This window comes from Pipistrellus hanaki, assembly GCF_964339955.1.
Source record: "Pipistrellus hanaki genome assembly, chromosome: 6".
NCBI lineage: Eukaryota > Metazoa > Chordata > Mammalia > Chiroptera > Vespertilionidae > Pipistrellus > Pipistrellus hanaki.
In genome coordinates this window covers 29,530,487-29,544,683 of record NC_140508.1, presented here as the reverse complement: position 1 = coordinate 29,544,683, position 14,197 = coordinate 29,530,487, and the positions used below count along the sequence as shown (strand labels likewise).

The 14,197-nt window shown below is 37.8% G+C and overlaps 1 protein-coding gene across 2 annotated transcripts in view; it reads left to right on the top strand.

The window, feature by feature from the left end:
• Positions 1 to 71: 71 nt before the first annotated feature.
• Positions 72 to 14,197, top strand: part of MCM8 (minichromosome maintenance 8 homologous recombination repair factor) — a 42,591-nt gene continuing 28,465 nt past the window's right edge. For both annotated transcript variants that reach the window (XM_084886799.1, XM_084886798.1), the window contains exons 1-8: positions 72 to 360; positions 3,107 to 3,259; positions 3,791 to 3,874; positions 5,272 to 5,354; positions 7,276 to 7,425; positions 9,275 to 9,378; positions 10,177 to 10,375; positions 12,529 to 12,614. In XM_084886799.1, coding sequence (XP_084742925.1) covers positions 3,112 to 3,259; positions 3,791 to 3,874; positions 5,272 to 5,354; positions 7,276 to 7,425; positions 9,275 to 9,378; positions 10,177 to 10,375; positions 12,529 to 12,614 — 854 coding nt within the window. In that variant the 5' untranslated portion in view covers positions 72 to 360; positions 3,107 to 3,111. The remainder of the gene's footprint in view (positions 361 to 3,106; positions 3,260 to 3,790; positions 3,875 to 5,271; positions 5,355 to 7,275; positions 7,426 to 9,274; positions 9,379 to 10,176; positions 10,376 to 12,528; positions 12,615 to 14,197) is intronic.

Here is a 14,197-nt window from a genome sequence, read left to right as displayed (position 1 = left end):
TTTGGCCCAACTCCTTGATTGGCTGCACTAGGTCCCGCCCCTCCAGTCTCGCCGCTCCCGGGGCGGAAGTTGCGTCACAGCGGCGCCAAAAAACAAGTTGGAAAGCGGCTGGGCTGCCGCTGGAGGTGGGGCCCGTCTTTCCGCGGGGACAACAGGAGAGCTGCGGCCGCAGGGAATCGCGGAACGTGGGCAGCGGACGCCTGAGGACTCGGAGTCTCCTCTCGGCCCCGCCGTGCTCCTCCCCGGGTTGAAGGGAGAGCCGGCCGGCGGGTCTGCTCCGGCCAGGAGCCGCCAGGCGTGAAGTAGGAAAGCTTTCGGATCCCTATTCTTTGCCAGTAAGAACTTAGCCTGCGGAGAGACGTAAGTGAAGTAGGCCATCTAACGAAGCACAGCAGGCCCACGGATGGCTGGCTTGTCCCAATAGAACCCCAATTAATTGATTATCTGTCTAGATTTAGTGGGACAAACGCAGGTGACCAGGAGTCAGCAATAACGGCCTATCCCCTGGTACTTCAATGGACAGCTGAGCCGAACCGCAACGCATGACACACAGAATCAGTATGCAATCACATAGGGTTTATTTACCTATTCCTAGTGGTCCTAGGCTCCAGCAAAGGCCACCCGGCGATGCACACTGAAGGACAGACGATGAAAACAGACAGGCCGCAGTTGGATCAGGCTCACACAGCAGAGCAATCAGGGGCTTGTCTCTAGGAGCGACGTGGAATCCTCTTATCAGGCAGGAGACCACAACTGAAGCTGGTCCCGGGGTTATATAAAACGCCGTAAACAAGTTGTGTCCTTACGAGTGTGGACCAGACGGTGTGCCTTATGCTGGGAGCAGGGCATTTACACTTAAGGGCACAGAGCTTTTACATCAAGGTAGTGGGGTGTTCATTAATTTTGGAAGTAAAAAGTATTGGGGGTTTCCATACAGCAAATATTTCACGCAATAATTAGAGAGGTTACATTATTAAAACATGGCTCCTTATTTTCTAGTTTTACTTCTTGCATTTGTGTTGGAATTTTTAGTTAAGTTCGCCTCCCACCATCTCATTTGAGAAAGGCAGGGCACGTAGCGTTGTCGAAGGAGCGCTTCCGCTGCGGAGTCTGAAGACGAGGTGTTGAGCCCAGTTTTACCACCAAACAACTTTTATCTTGACCAGTTCCTGTGGGGTTTATTTTCTTAAAGTGTTATGTGGTCTTCTAGACCAGTGTTTTTCAACCTTTTTTGGGCAAAGGCACACTTGTTTCATGAAAAAAATCACGAGGCACACCACCATTAGAAAATGTTAAAAAATTTAACTCTGTGCCTACATTGACTATATATAAAGTAATTCTCTTGAATAGGAATCAAATAAACACAAAGAAAGTATTTTATAATTACGTTATTATGAAATATTAAGTAAACAAAATAGTGAAAAATTATAAAATTCTTGTCTTGTCTGCACCTACGGCACACCAGGCAACATCTCGCAGCACACTAGTGTGCCGCGGAACAGCGGTTGAAAAACGCTGTTCTAGACAATTATCAAAGCCCTGTCTTGCCCTAACATCATGAACTTGCTTAGTTATTAACTCATTTGCTTAAATCCCTTTAAAGAAAGATTTGGATACAGCTCTTGTAATGAATTGCACTGCTGTATACGGATGTATTATTTTTATATTTAGGATATGAACTGGGTTTTTTAAAGACTATAAAACCGTTTTAGGTTTACAGGAAGATTGCACACAGTGCACAGCGTTCCTATACATATCTACCCCCCATCTCATACCTTCCTATTAGCATCCTGTATTACGAATTTGTTACGAATTTGTTGCAGTTGATGGGCTAAATTCAATACCTTATTATTAGCTAAGGTCCATAGGTTACATTAGGATTCACTCTTTATGTTGTACAATTCCATGAGTTTTGACAAATGCATCATGTCCCATACCCACCATTGCAGTATCATTGAATGGTTTCACTGCCCTAACAATGCCTTGTGTTTCACCTATATGAATTATTTTAAAACCCATTTTTAAAGGTCATATTTCAATTTATTGATACCAGCTAGGAACTATATGGGTCTAAGTTTAATAAAAATTAATATCTTGCTATGTACAAAGTAGAAAAAATATGAGGGATAATTAGCAAAAAAGATTATAACAAGTATGGATATGTTTTCCAAAAAAAAAAACAATCCTGTATTTTAACTAATTTATCTAAAAGCTGTAAATAACCCATCTAATCAATATTGATCCAGAAATTTGCTTCCATTGGCTTTTAAGACAGTAATGGAAGTTTCTTAGAAAATTAACATCTTTCATATTTAGGGTTCCATTCTGGTCATATGGAAATAGAAAGGTTGAAACATGTATGTATGAACCCTGTCCCACTCCTTTGTTTCCCCAGAAAGTTCTATCTCTAATGCCTATGTAAGAATATCTTTGCATCTCTGATAAAAGTGTGTATGACACTGCAGGACAAACTATAGAAGGAGCTATGATGCTACATCCCTAGCATCTCAGGTCAGGATTATGTTCATCCAGTGCTGCCCTGTAGTAAGTCTCAAAACACTCTAATTATCTTAGAGTTAATTACCTGTCTTGTTTTCATTTCCATTTTGGGAGCTCTTAAAAACAGCTACAGTACCATCCAGCTGGTTTAGCCCAGTGGACAGATCATACTGAAGGGTTCCAGGTTGGATTCTGGCCCAGGACACATGCCCAGGTTGTAGGTCTATTCCAAGTAGGGGATATGCAGGAGGCAATCAGTCAGTGATTCTCTCTCATCAGTGATGTTTCTATTGCCCTTTCCTTCCTCTCTAAAATCAATAAAAATATATATTTTTTTAAAAAGATAGGTACAGTACCTTATTTTTATCTCATGAGCATCCAGTATATTTGATTAAACATCTGATATACCTTAAAAAGAGATAGGGATTAGAAGAGTAACTGCAGATGAGAAGAGTAAGGGATATATATCAGGTGTACAGTGCTGCAAGCCTGTTGACTAGTGTCAAACTAGAATATATTTTTTCACTTATTTACTAGTTAATGCATTTTTAGGAGCACTATTTCCCCTATAATTTTGATGAAGACTTTCCTAACTTCTATCTTTTAGAAGACATGAATGGAGAATATAGAGGCAGAGGATTTGGACGAGGAAGATTTCAAAGCTGGAAAAGAGGAAGAGGTGGTGGGAGCTTCTCAGGAAAATGGAGAGAAAGAGGACACAGACCTGATCTGAATAAACCCACAGGACAACATGGTTCTGGTAGGGGTGGTCAATGGTTATTCAGTTTTTAAATTTTTTTCCTGAAGGAATCTATTCATGCCTGGCATTCAAAACACTTTAACCTCAAATTTCAGCCTTTTATTGATGTTAACCCTTTAAGGTAGTATTTGAATATTAATATCCAGAATTTTTTTTTTTTTAAATATAATTGTTTTGGTTTTTTTGTGTTTTTTTTTTTACAGAGAGGAAGAGAGAGGGATAGAGAGTTAGAAACATCGATGAGAGAGAATCATCGATCAGCTGCCTCCTGAACACCCCCCTACTCGGGATGTGCCCACAACCAAGGTACATGCCCTTGACCGGAATCGAACCTGGGACCTTTCAGTCCGCAGGCTGTTGCTCTATCCACTGAGCCAAACCTGTTCTGGCAATATCCAGAATTCTTACGGAAGCCTGTGATTTAGATATTCTATTAATATGTCAATTTCTCATTGGTAGGAGAAGCAAATTGGGGAAAAAATGTTTGCTCTGTCTCTACTAATCTAGTTTTCTGTTTTATTTTGTTTTCAGAACAAACCTCACAGTCTTTGCTACTACAGTCAACATTGGATCAGTTCATACCGTATAAAGGATGGAAGCTTTATCTCTCTGAAGGTAGAATTAGTAGTGTAAAAAGTGCCATAAATTATATTTTCTTAACTTGACTTTGGATGCTACATTTTATTTAATCATTTTTTTTTTACTGATGTATAGTCTCTTTTTAATATTAATTCACACAAACTGAAATCATGTTAGTAACAGAACATTATGTTTAAGGGGGATTTAATATAGGGAATTGATTATAAAGATGAAAGACTTAAAGACCAAAAAGAGTACATTGAGGTAAGCTTCTAGATAGTAGTAACTTTAGGGAGCAGCAACTGCCCTTATGAATGAGGAATAAAAGATAAGTTCTGAGGTTTCCAGAATCTTAAGAATTCAGAGGAGGGCCTCTGAGGTATACCCTAAAAGGTTGTGGTTAGATAACTGAGGTGAATTAAATGGGTTGCTGCTGGTAACTCTGGTGGAAGGATGGCACAGTAGCTGCTGGAAGTTGGAACCGTAGCTAACCTCTGAAGCTGGAGAGGTGCTGAAAAGAATTGAAAGTAAGAATAAATTACTTTCTTCTTTCCTGCCATCTTCTAATCTCTTTACAGTGGCTCTTAATTGGCAGAACCTAAGTGGTCTGGGAAATTCAGTGTGCAGATCTTGATCATAAGATCACAGAACAGAAGATAGAAGGGTAGGCTTGGCACCAATACAGATTTTTATAGAATCTCCCTTTTATCTTATTTTTATTTTTTAAATATATTTTTATTGATTTCAGAGAGGAAGGAAGGGGAAGAGAAAGAAACACCAATGATGAGAGAGAATCACCGATTCTCTGCCTCCTGCACATCCCTTCTGGGGATTGAGCCTGCAACCAGGGCATGTGCCTTGACCAGGAATTGAACCGTGACCTCCTGGTTCATAGGTCAATGCTCAGCCACTGAGCCATGCTGGCCAGGCAGGAATTTTCCTTTTATAATCAAGAACGTCATTCATCTGTTAATATAGGTTTGGAGAATTGTCTTTTCTGTACTCTTATAGAATCTATTCTATATGCTTGTTCTGTTTATTAATAGATAGATAAAAGATCAGTGGTTTTTCCTACTAGACAGCAATTTTAATCAGCTTAACAATAACCCACAACCTTCGGACCAACTTAGACAGCAATTTTAAACCAATGTTCTGTCCCATACTGGTACACTGCAAGAATTTTTAAAACATGCCAGTTTTGGCATATTGGTGCTTTTAGAGAGTCACTTTCTATCTGTATTTCAGATTATATGAACCTAAATTTGTTTTAGAATCTTAAGTGCATATTCCATACCACTTCTTATCAAAATGTAATCAGAAGGCAAAGCAGTTGGAAAAGTCATTTACTGTGTGTCTAGTGTTTCTTCTGTCTCATGAAAATTATGCTTGTATGTGTGTGATTATTAGTGCTAATGCCATATTTGTTTGATTAGTTTACAGTGATAGCTCTCCTTTTATTGAGAAGATTCAAGCATTTGAAAATTTTTTCACAAGGCGTATTGATTTATATGATAAGGTAAGAGTCTATACAACAAAAAACTGCTAGTCCCAATTTTTTTTTTCTTTTTTTAAATATATTTTATTGATTTTGTACAGAGAGGAAGGGAGAGAGATAGAGAGTTAGAAACATCGATGAGAGAGAGTCATCGATCAGCTGCCTCTTGCACACCCCCTACTGGGGATATGCCCGCAACCAAGGTACATGCCCTTGACTGGAATCGAACCTGGGACCCTTCAGTCCCCAAGCCGACGCTCTATCCATTGAACCAAACCAGTCTCGGCATGCTAGTCCCAATTTTTTGTGTCATCTAACTGAACAATGTGTTTGAGGTGCTAGGTGATCATAGACACTGGAGCCAGACTGCTTTGGTCCAGCTCCCAACCCTGCAATGTGGACTTCGTTGAATTAGTCACCTTCTCTGTACCTCGATTTTTTTTCATCTATCAAATGAGGATAATAGGATTATTAATACCTATCACAAGTGTTAAGAGGCATAAATAATAAGTTAATGTATTAGGTCTAGTAATAATTAATGTCGTTTTCTAATACTTTTTTAAATCGAATTTATTTAAACAATACAACAAAATTTAATCAACAATATAGTTGCCGTTGTTTTCTACTACTTGTGCCCAACGCTCAGGAAGCATTTTAATCCCTCTGTTGTAAAATTCTTGTGATTTTGATGCAAAAAATTCGGTCAATGCATTTTTGAGGCATTCTTCATTATTAAATTTTTTTCCAAGAAGAAAGTTTTGCAAAGAACGAAACAAATGGTAATCGGAAGGGGCAATATCAGGAGAATATGCAGGTTGAGGGAGAACTTGCCATTCCAACTGGCACAGTTTTTCAGCAGTGATTCTTGCAGTATGCGGTCGTGCGTTATCGTGGTGAAGAATTACGCACTTCCGATTAATCAGCGCGAGTTCTTTTTCTCTTAAAGCTTGGGCTAACCGTTCCAATTGGGCACTATACACTGCACTTGTAATGGTTTGGTTAGATGGTAAAAGTTCATAATGAAGAATTTCTTTAAAATTCCACCAAACACACAACATCACTTTTTTCGCATGCAAGTCAGGTTTTGGCGTGGGCGCGGAGCCTCATTTTTGTCCAACCATTGAGGCCGCCTTTTCAAATTAACATACAGCACCCATTCTTCATCTCAGGTAACAATTTGCTCTAAAAACGGCAAACGGTTTTGACGAGAGAGGAGCGAACTGCAAATTGTGACTCTTTGATTACGGTTGTTGTCGGTCAACTCATGAGGAACCCATTTTCCAAACTTTTGGACTTTGCCAAGTGCACGCAATTGATTGGAAATTGTTTTTTGTGAACAATTTAAAGTTGTCGCAAGCTCTTGTTGGGTAATTTGAGGATTTTGCACCAAAAGAGCTTGAAGAGCTTCTTGATCAAAATTGGACACACGGCCTCGACCACTCTTGTCATCTAACGAAAAATTTCCCTCGCGAAATTTCTCAAACCAACGCTGGCATTTTCTGGCGCTAACTGCATCTTGACCAAGAGCACTACAGATGTTTTTTGCAGCCTCACTTGCTTTTCTTCCTAATTGCAACTCGTAAAGCATGCAGTGCCGAATATGCTCTTCATCCGCCATCTTCTTAGCCCTAGTTCTGCAACAAAAACCAAAGCAAACACAAACTTTTTCAAGCAAAACTTGTTAATTGCACTTCACATGTTCTGTAGATACCACGTGTTTGAAGGTTATGTCAATACAAGTCAACGCCAAGCAAGATTTTAAACGAATGTTTTAAACGACATTAATTATTACTAGACCCGATATTGAAAGTATTAGAAACATGCTTGGACACAAAATTTATAGTACTTATTTTTACCATATAAACATTATATACTTTTGCAAAGTGGGTAATTGGGTGCTCTGAAAAAGCAATTATTGTTTATATTCCTTAATATTTTATAGGACGAAATAGAAAGAAAGGGAAGTATTTTGGTGGATTTTAAAGAATTGACAAACGACGACGAAATAGCTAAATTGATACCAAATATAGCAAATGAATTAAGGGATGCACCTGAGAAAACCTTAGCTTGCATGGGTCTGGCAATACATCAGGTAAGTATTTATTTTGTGAAACTTTTATCAAAATTTTAAAGGCATTTCATAGTAACAGTACCTTCTCTAAAAGATACCAACAGACATAAGCTAGAATGAAAAGGTTGCTGTACTATCATGAAATATACCATTTATTCTGATATATCTTCTTACTTTAAATATAACATTTACTTCTAATTTATTTCAATTAGTTTGATCTTAATTAAAGATTGTGAGGAAATTAAGCCTTGTTTCAAGGAGCTATATAAGCTCATAGGGAAGATACCAGGCATCATGGTGTTATCAGTTAGTAATTTGGAACAAAAAGGCCAACCTCAAATTTTAGTTCAATTTAATCTCCTTGGGTGTTCCCATATATAAATTGAAAATAGCAATGCCTGCTGTGCCTAATGAGTTTTTCTCAGGGTCTGATGACACAACATATATAAAAGCACTTTTTAGACTGGCAAACACATAAATGCTTCAAGGCAAAATAGTAAATCTTAGGACTGACAGAGAAAGTGCTGGGGACGTTCAGATACAAAGTTAAGATTCTCATCCGTTGTGGAGGAAGGGGGAAAGTCCAGAGGAAGAGTGTGTAGAGGTGATGTGGTTTATGATGGACCTTAAGTATTTTGCAGGGAAGGTAAGGGTATCCAGACAAAGGGACAGTTCATTACAGAGATGTATACCCTGCTAGTAACTCAAGACAGAACCTTGGCTACTATCTTCAGACTCCTCTTGCTCCTTAGTTCTCGGTACCCAAGTCACTACAGCCTTTCATTTCTATTTCTAAAATATTTCTTCACTCCATCCTACTGCTTCTGTCTTAAGCCTTAATTATTTTCCCTGAATTGTTGCCATACATGGTAAAACATAACTTGTCCTTGGAAACTGGTGATTTTTCTATCAAATGAAATCCACATCCTTTAAATGGCATTAAATGCTTTCCATGAGCTGGTTCAACTCTCTTTCCCCTTAATTCTTCTTCATTCATTACCATCCAGCTAAACTGAGTTCTTTCTGGGATTTTCTAAATAACTTCTACCTCTTGTATGTGCTGTCTATTCAGCATAGAATGCCAGATTTCTTGAATATCCAACTTTTTAGGGCCTAACTCAATCATCTCTCTCTGAAACCTTTCTAATGACCCCTTCTCAAAATGCTTATGATATTTCTACATGTTATTCATGGTCCTTGTATATGTGTGTCTCATTTTTTCCTCTTAGGTCATCAGCATACTGTTTTGTATGCAAATAGATATTAAGTATTTATTTTCTTGTCAAATGCCCAGGGAGTGGGTTATTGGGCATTTCAAAAATCGTATTTATTTTCTCTGTCTTTTAAATCCTCTAGGATATGTTTTTCATTGATTCTAGAGAGTACGGAAGGGAGAAGGGGAGAGATGAGAGATACTGATTGGTTGCCTCCCATATGAGTCCCATCTGGGATCAAACCTGAGCCCCTTTGGTACATGAGACGATGCTCTAACCAACTGAGCCACACTGGCCAGGGCCATTTCTCTGTCAGTGAATATGGAGAAGAAGAAAGTATTTTTTCATCATAAGCCACCTAGCACGTAATAGCTTTGGGGGCAACCATGAGGACTTTTAAGATTAGCTTGAGTTGGGACAAAAGGTAGCAGATAGGGATGCTGGTGTTTTCCAGTCTGTGGACAACAAAATTTCAGATAAAACATAATTCAGTATAAAATAAGTCATAATTAACTATCAGGTTTTAAGAGACTATTATAGAGTCCTGTTGGTGTTCTGTTTTGAGCTGTTCATAAACTTTATATTTTCTATAAAAGAGTTCTGCTTCAAGATGATATTTTGTTTTCCAACTTTTGGTAAATGTCTGTCCTGTTTAGGTATTAACTAAGGATCTCGAAAGGCATGCAGCTGAATTACAAGCCCAAGAAGGATTGTCTAGAGATGGAGAAACAATGGTACATGTGCCACATATTCATGCAAGGTAAGGAATTTGCTGGTTTTAAAATTATTTAGAATTAAGCACTGAAGACTGTTTAAGAATAAGAACCTCATTTTATAAATTAAAAAAAAACCAGTACAATAAGTATTGTCACCACAACTAAGTAAACCCACTGAGAATTCTTCAAAGAGATCATGACAGAAATAAACCTTTTCTCCCCAAATAAATTGATTTCCCAACCTTGAGATTTTTACAAATGTTGAATTTGGATGTGTACTTATTCATACCCTACTGTTTAAATTTAATAATCCATGTAATACACTAAGTGGTATGATTATATTTTGTTAAAGTTATGTTGCTACTAGACACAGAACAAATGAAATTTTATTTTTTCTTTAATTCATCTTTATTGTATTTTAAGATTTAATTTTTCATTAAAAGAGATTAATAAGGTAGTCATCAGGGTTTTGTTTTTCTTTTCCAGAATTTATAGAAGATACTTCCTAATAGTTTGCAAAAAAGAAGTTAAAAACTCAAAAGTTGCTAAACCTGTAAATATTTCTTTGACGTGAATTTTTTTCCTTTTTCACTAGACAACAGCCAGAGGGACCAGAAAAAAAGGGAAGGTTTAGCATTTTTTATTTTTGGAATGATTTAATTTTTGTGAAGTTTGACATATATATATATATATATATATATATATATATATATATATATATGGATGATATGGTTTGAGAATTCCATAGCTGCTCCTAAAAGGATCTTGTGAAAATACAGACAACCTCAATTTTCTGTCCATTGTGAATTCATGGATAAACATGTTCCTATTTTTGGTTTTAGGATATACAACTATGAGCCCTTGACACAGCTTAAGAATGTGCGAGCAAATTACTATGGAAAATACATTGCTCTGAGAGGGACAGTGGTTCGCGTCAGTAACATAAAGCCTCTTTGCACCAAGATGGCTTTTCTTTGTGCTGCTTGTGGAGAAATTCAGAGTCTTCCTCTTCCAGATGGAAAGTATAATCTCCCCACAAAGGTGATATCTTGTTCTTTACTTTATTTATCTTGGTAAAGAAGGCAAATTGATTTACAGAAAACAGTTCCTGATATTTCTGAACACAGAGCTTATTGTATTTTTAGTTTACAAATAATGAAGTACTACAGGGAACAGAAAATAAAGTAGTAAACATTCCTCTATCCACTGCTTAAAATTTACATTTTGCCAGCTACAAAAACATTTTTAAAGATATAAAGCATTATTGACAGAAAATTAGTGTCTATTTTGCCCCTTGCATGTGCTGTTTCCAGTGATCATCATTATCCTGAGTTAATAATATCCTTTCCATTCACATTTTAATATTTTGACTTAATAGGTACACACATCAAGTTTTCTTTATTCTGCTGTTTGAAAGTGTTCCTTTTTCCTTAACACTTTTTTAAAACTAGAGTATTAAAACCATAAAAAAGTACTTTTAAAACCAAGAAAATAATGTAACTAACATCTGTACACCCATTATGAGTTGGCAAATATTAACATTTTATGGTGTTTGCTCATTTTTTTCTACAAGAATAGTATTACAGTTAAAGTAGAAGTCTCTTTGTTCCTCTCCCCACTTGCATCCACTTTGTTCCATTCTGAAATTGGCATGTAGCCTTCAAGTCTGCATTTCCTTTTCTTTATTTTAAAATTGATTTTAGAGAGAGAAACATATCAATTTGTTGTTCCACTTATTTATGCATTCATTGGTTGATTCTTGTATGTGCCTGACTGACAATCGAACCTGCAACGTTGGCATATCCGGACGATGCTGTAACTCCTGCTTGGCTGGGTAGTTCTGGCTCTAGATCTCTCATGTAGTTACAGTCAGATGGTGGAACTGGAACAGCAAGGGCTAGGGGCTGGCCAGTGATCTCTCCTCCATATGGTTTTTCTGTGTGGGCTGATTTTGGCTTCTCATACACAGTATGACAGCTCAGGACATGTAGGCTGTTCTTATGGCTGCTGATTGCTTTAAGAAGTCCAGCTGATAGGCAGAATGGCTTTGTCTCTCTTTAGCCTCAGAAGTCAGGTGGCATCAATTCTCTCATATTCCATTGATTATAAAATGAATCACAAGCCTGTCAAGATTCCAAAAAGGGGAGATTAGACTCCATTTCTTGATGGGGGAGTGGCAAGGTTATATAAAGGCTTATGGGGGGATATTGTTGCAACCATATTTGGAAAATACAGTCTGCCACAGTCTCTGAATTTATAAATGCACCTTAAAGTCCACTCAGCAAACAAGTGACATATGAAAACTTGAACACAACTTATTCATTTGTTATTTATCATAACACACAGGTATGTATATATGATAAACAGTGCAAAAGGAGGCTAGACGGGAGAGCTGGTGATTAGAAGAGCCAGGAAAGGCTTTTGAAAAGGGATAGATTGAGGCTGATTATGTGGGACCATATACAAGAGGGCATTCAGGATCAGGAGACTGCCTGGGCACAAAGGAAGGAATAGAGCTTAGGGTGAGAGACAACTTAGGGTGAGGAACCTTGTATATCCCCAACAGAAAAAGTAAAAGCAGTGATCAAGAGGGACCAGCTGGCCAAAACCTGTTTGGCTCAGTGGATAGAGCGTCGGCCTGTGAACTGAAAGGTCCCAGGTTCGAATCTGGTCAAGGGCATGCACATCCCCAGTAGGGTGTGTGCAAGAGGCAGCTGATCAATGATTCTCTTTCATCGGTGTTTCTCTCTATCCCTCTCTCCTCCTCTCTGTAAAGAAAAAAAAAATCAATAAATTAAAAAAAAACTGAAAAGGTGACTGGTCCCTCAAAAGCTTGTGATACAGAATTAGTGCAGAAGGAAATAGGAAAACATTGCAGCTCTTACTGCATTTTCCGTTCTGATAATTTTTTTTTTAATCCTCACCTGAGGATATGTTTTTACTGCTTTTAGACAGGGAGGAAGGGAAAGAGAGAAGCATCAATGTGAGAGAGAGACAGGGATTTATTGATTGAACCTGAAACCCAGGTATGTGCCCTGCTTTGGAATCCAACCCACAACCTTTTGGTGTATGAGACAGTGCTCCAACCAACTGAACCACCTGGCCAGAGGCAACAGCACTTTTAAAACAATAGTAAATAAAAACTTGAAATGTGATTGTACTTTATCAAAATCTGAATATGAATCTTGTTGCAGTGTCCTGGGCCTGCATGTCGAGGGAAGTCATTTACTGCTCTCCCTAGCTCTCCTCTCACAATGACGATGGACTGGCAGTCAATCAAGTAAGCAATCACACTATTTACAATAATAAAAGGCAGGCTTAAGATATTTCATCTGCAAAGATAATCTATGATTTTCCTGTATTGTACTATTATTTTTGTTTGTATACATTGATAAAGTGTATAATAAAAGGCTTAGTTAAGAGTTTGTGTTGAAATGATAATTGTCTTTATTCAAAATTTATTCTCTTACAATAATAGCGGTTCATTGTAGTAGAGTCGGTGATATGGGAGGGGAGTGGACTGACTGTTCTCGGGGAAAGGGAGGGAGGAAGAGACTGAACATAAACTGCACCTATGGATGAGGACAATGGGGGGTGGGGAGGGGCCGGAGGGTGGGGAACCCGGTGGAAGGGGGAAGAAATGAGGAACCTTTGTAATGATATGAACAATAAAGATTGATTTAAAAAAAAAAAATTTGTTCTCTTTCGGATACCAGAAAGGATTTGATGTGCGAGTATTATGTCCTTTTTCTTCTGAGAAATAGTTCATGGTATTTCTCACTTATGTGACTTATTGAACTGATGTAGACCATAAAACTATATAATTTTCATAATGAGCTATGGTAAAAAAAAATAATACTGTTTTGAAAGTTTAAAATAAAGAATTCCTTAGAAATGGGCATGTTTTATGTTCTCACAATCCATGAGGCATTTTAATGTAGATTTTTTTAAAAAAAGCTGTTTTTTAAAACAAGTCAAATTTTGTGTGTGTGTGTGTGTGTGTGTGTGTGTAAGTTTATTTCATTTTTCTAGCTCTAGTTGCATAACTACATCCTAATATAAATTAATAGATAGTTTTGAAGTTAGAATGCTCTCTCAGAAAACCTGGCTAAAACAGGAGATGGTCTTAAAAACTAGAATCTAGGGGAAAAGTGAGGTAGATTGCTACCACGCTCTACCTTTACCCACTTCTGCCCTGTAAAAACCAAGATCAACTTATGTAATAATTGTTCTCTATGTTGAGATATTTACAAATACTCTATTTTATAAAAGAGGAAATGTTTGACTTCTCTTGAGTGTGATTGTGTGTGTGGTGAGTGGGGGAGCCTGGTATCCAGGCCACGTTTACAGTACTTTCACCACTGAGGGGTGTAATGCGGGCTTCAGAAGCCACAATAGGATATATACATAGAAGATCCAGGGTAATTTAATTATTTGAACAAAATCTCTTTTTTTTTTTTTTTTTTTTATTGATTTTTTACAGAGAGGAAGGGAGAGAGATAGAGAGCTAGAAACGTCGATGAGAGAGAAACATCGACCAGCTGTCTCTTGCACACCCCCGACTGGGGATGTGCCTGCAACCAATGTACATGCCCTTGACCGGAATCAAACCCGGGACCCTTCAGTCCGCAGACCGACGCTCTACCGCTGAGCCAAACCTGTTTCGGCCAAAATCTCTGTTTTCATGTAAAAATAGCAGAAAGAAAATGAGCTTAATATTTTAATTTGATTTTTTCTCACTTTAAAAAATATTTTCAATTGCAACATACAATATTATATTAGTTTCAGGTGTACAACATAGTGACTAGACATTTATATAACTTATGAAGTGCTCACCCCCATAAGTCCAGTACCCATTTGACA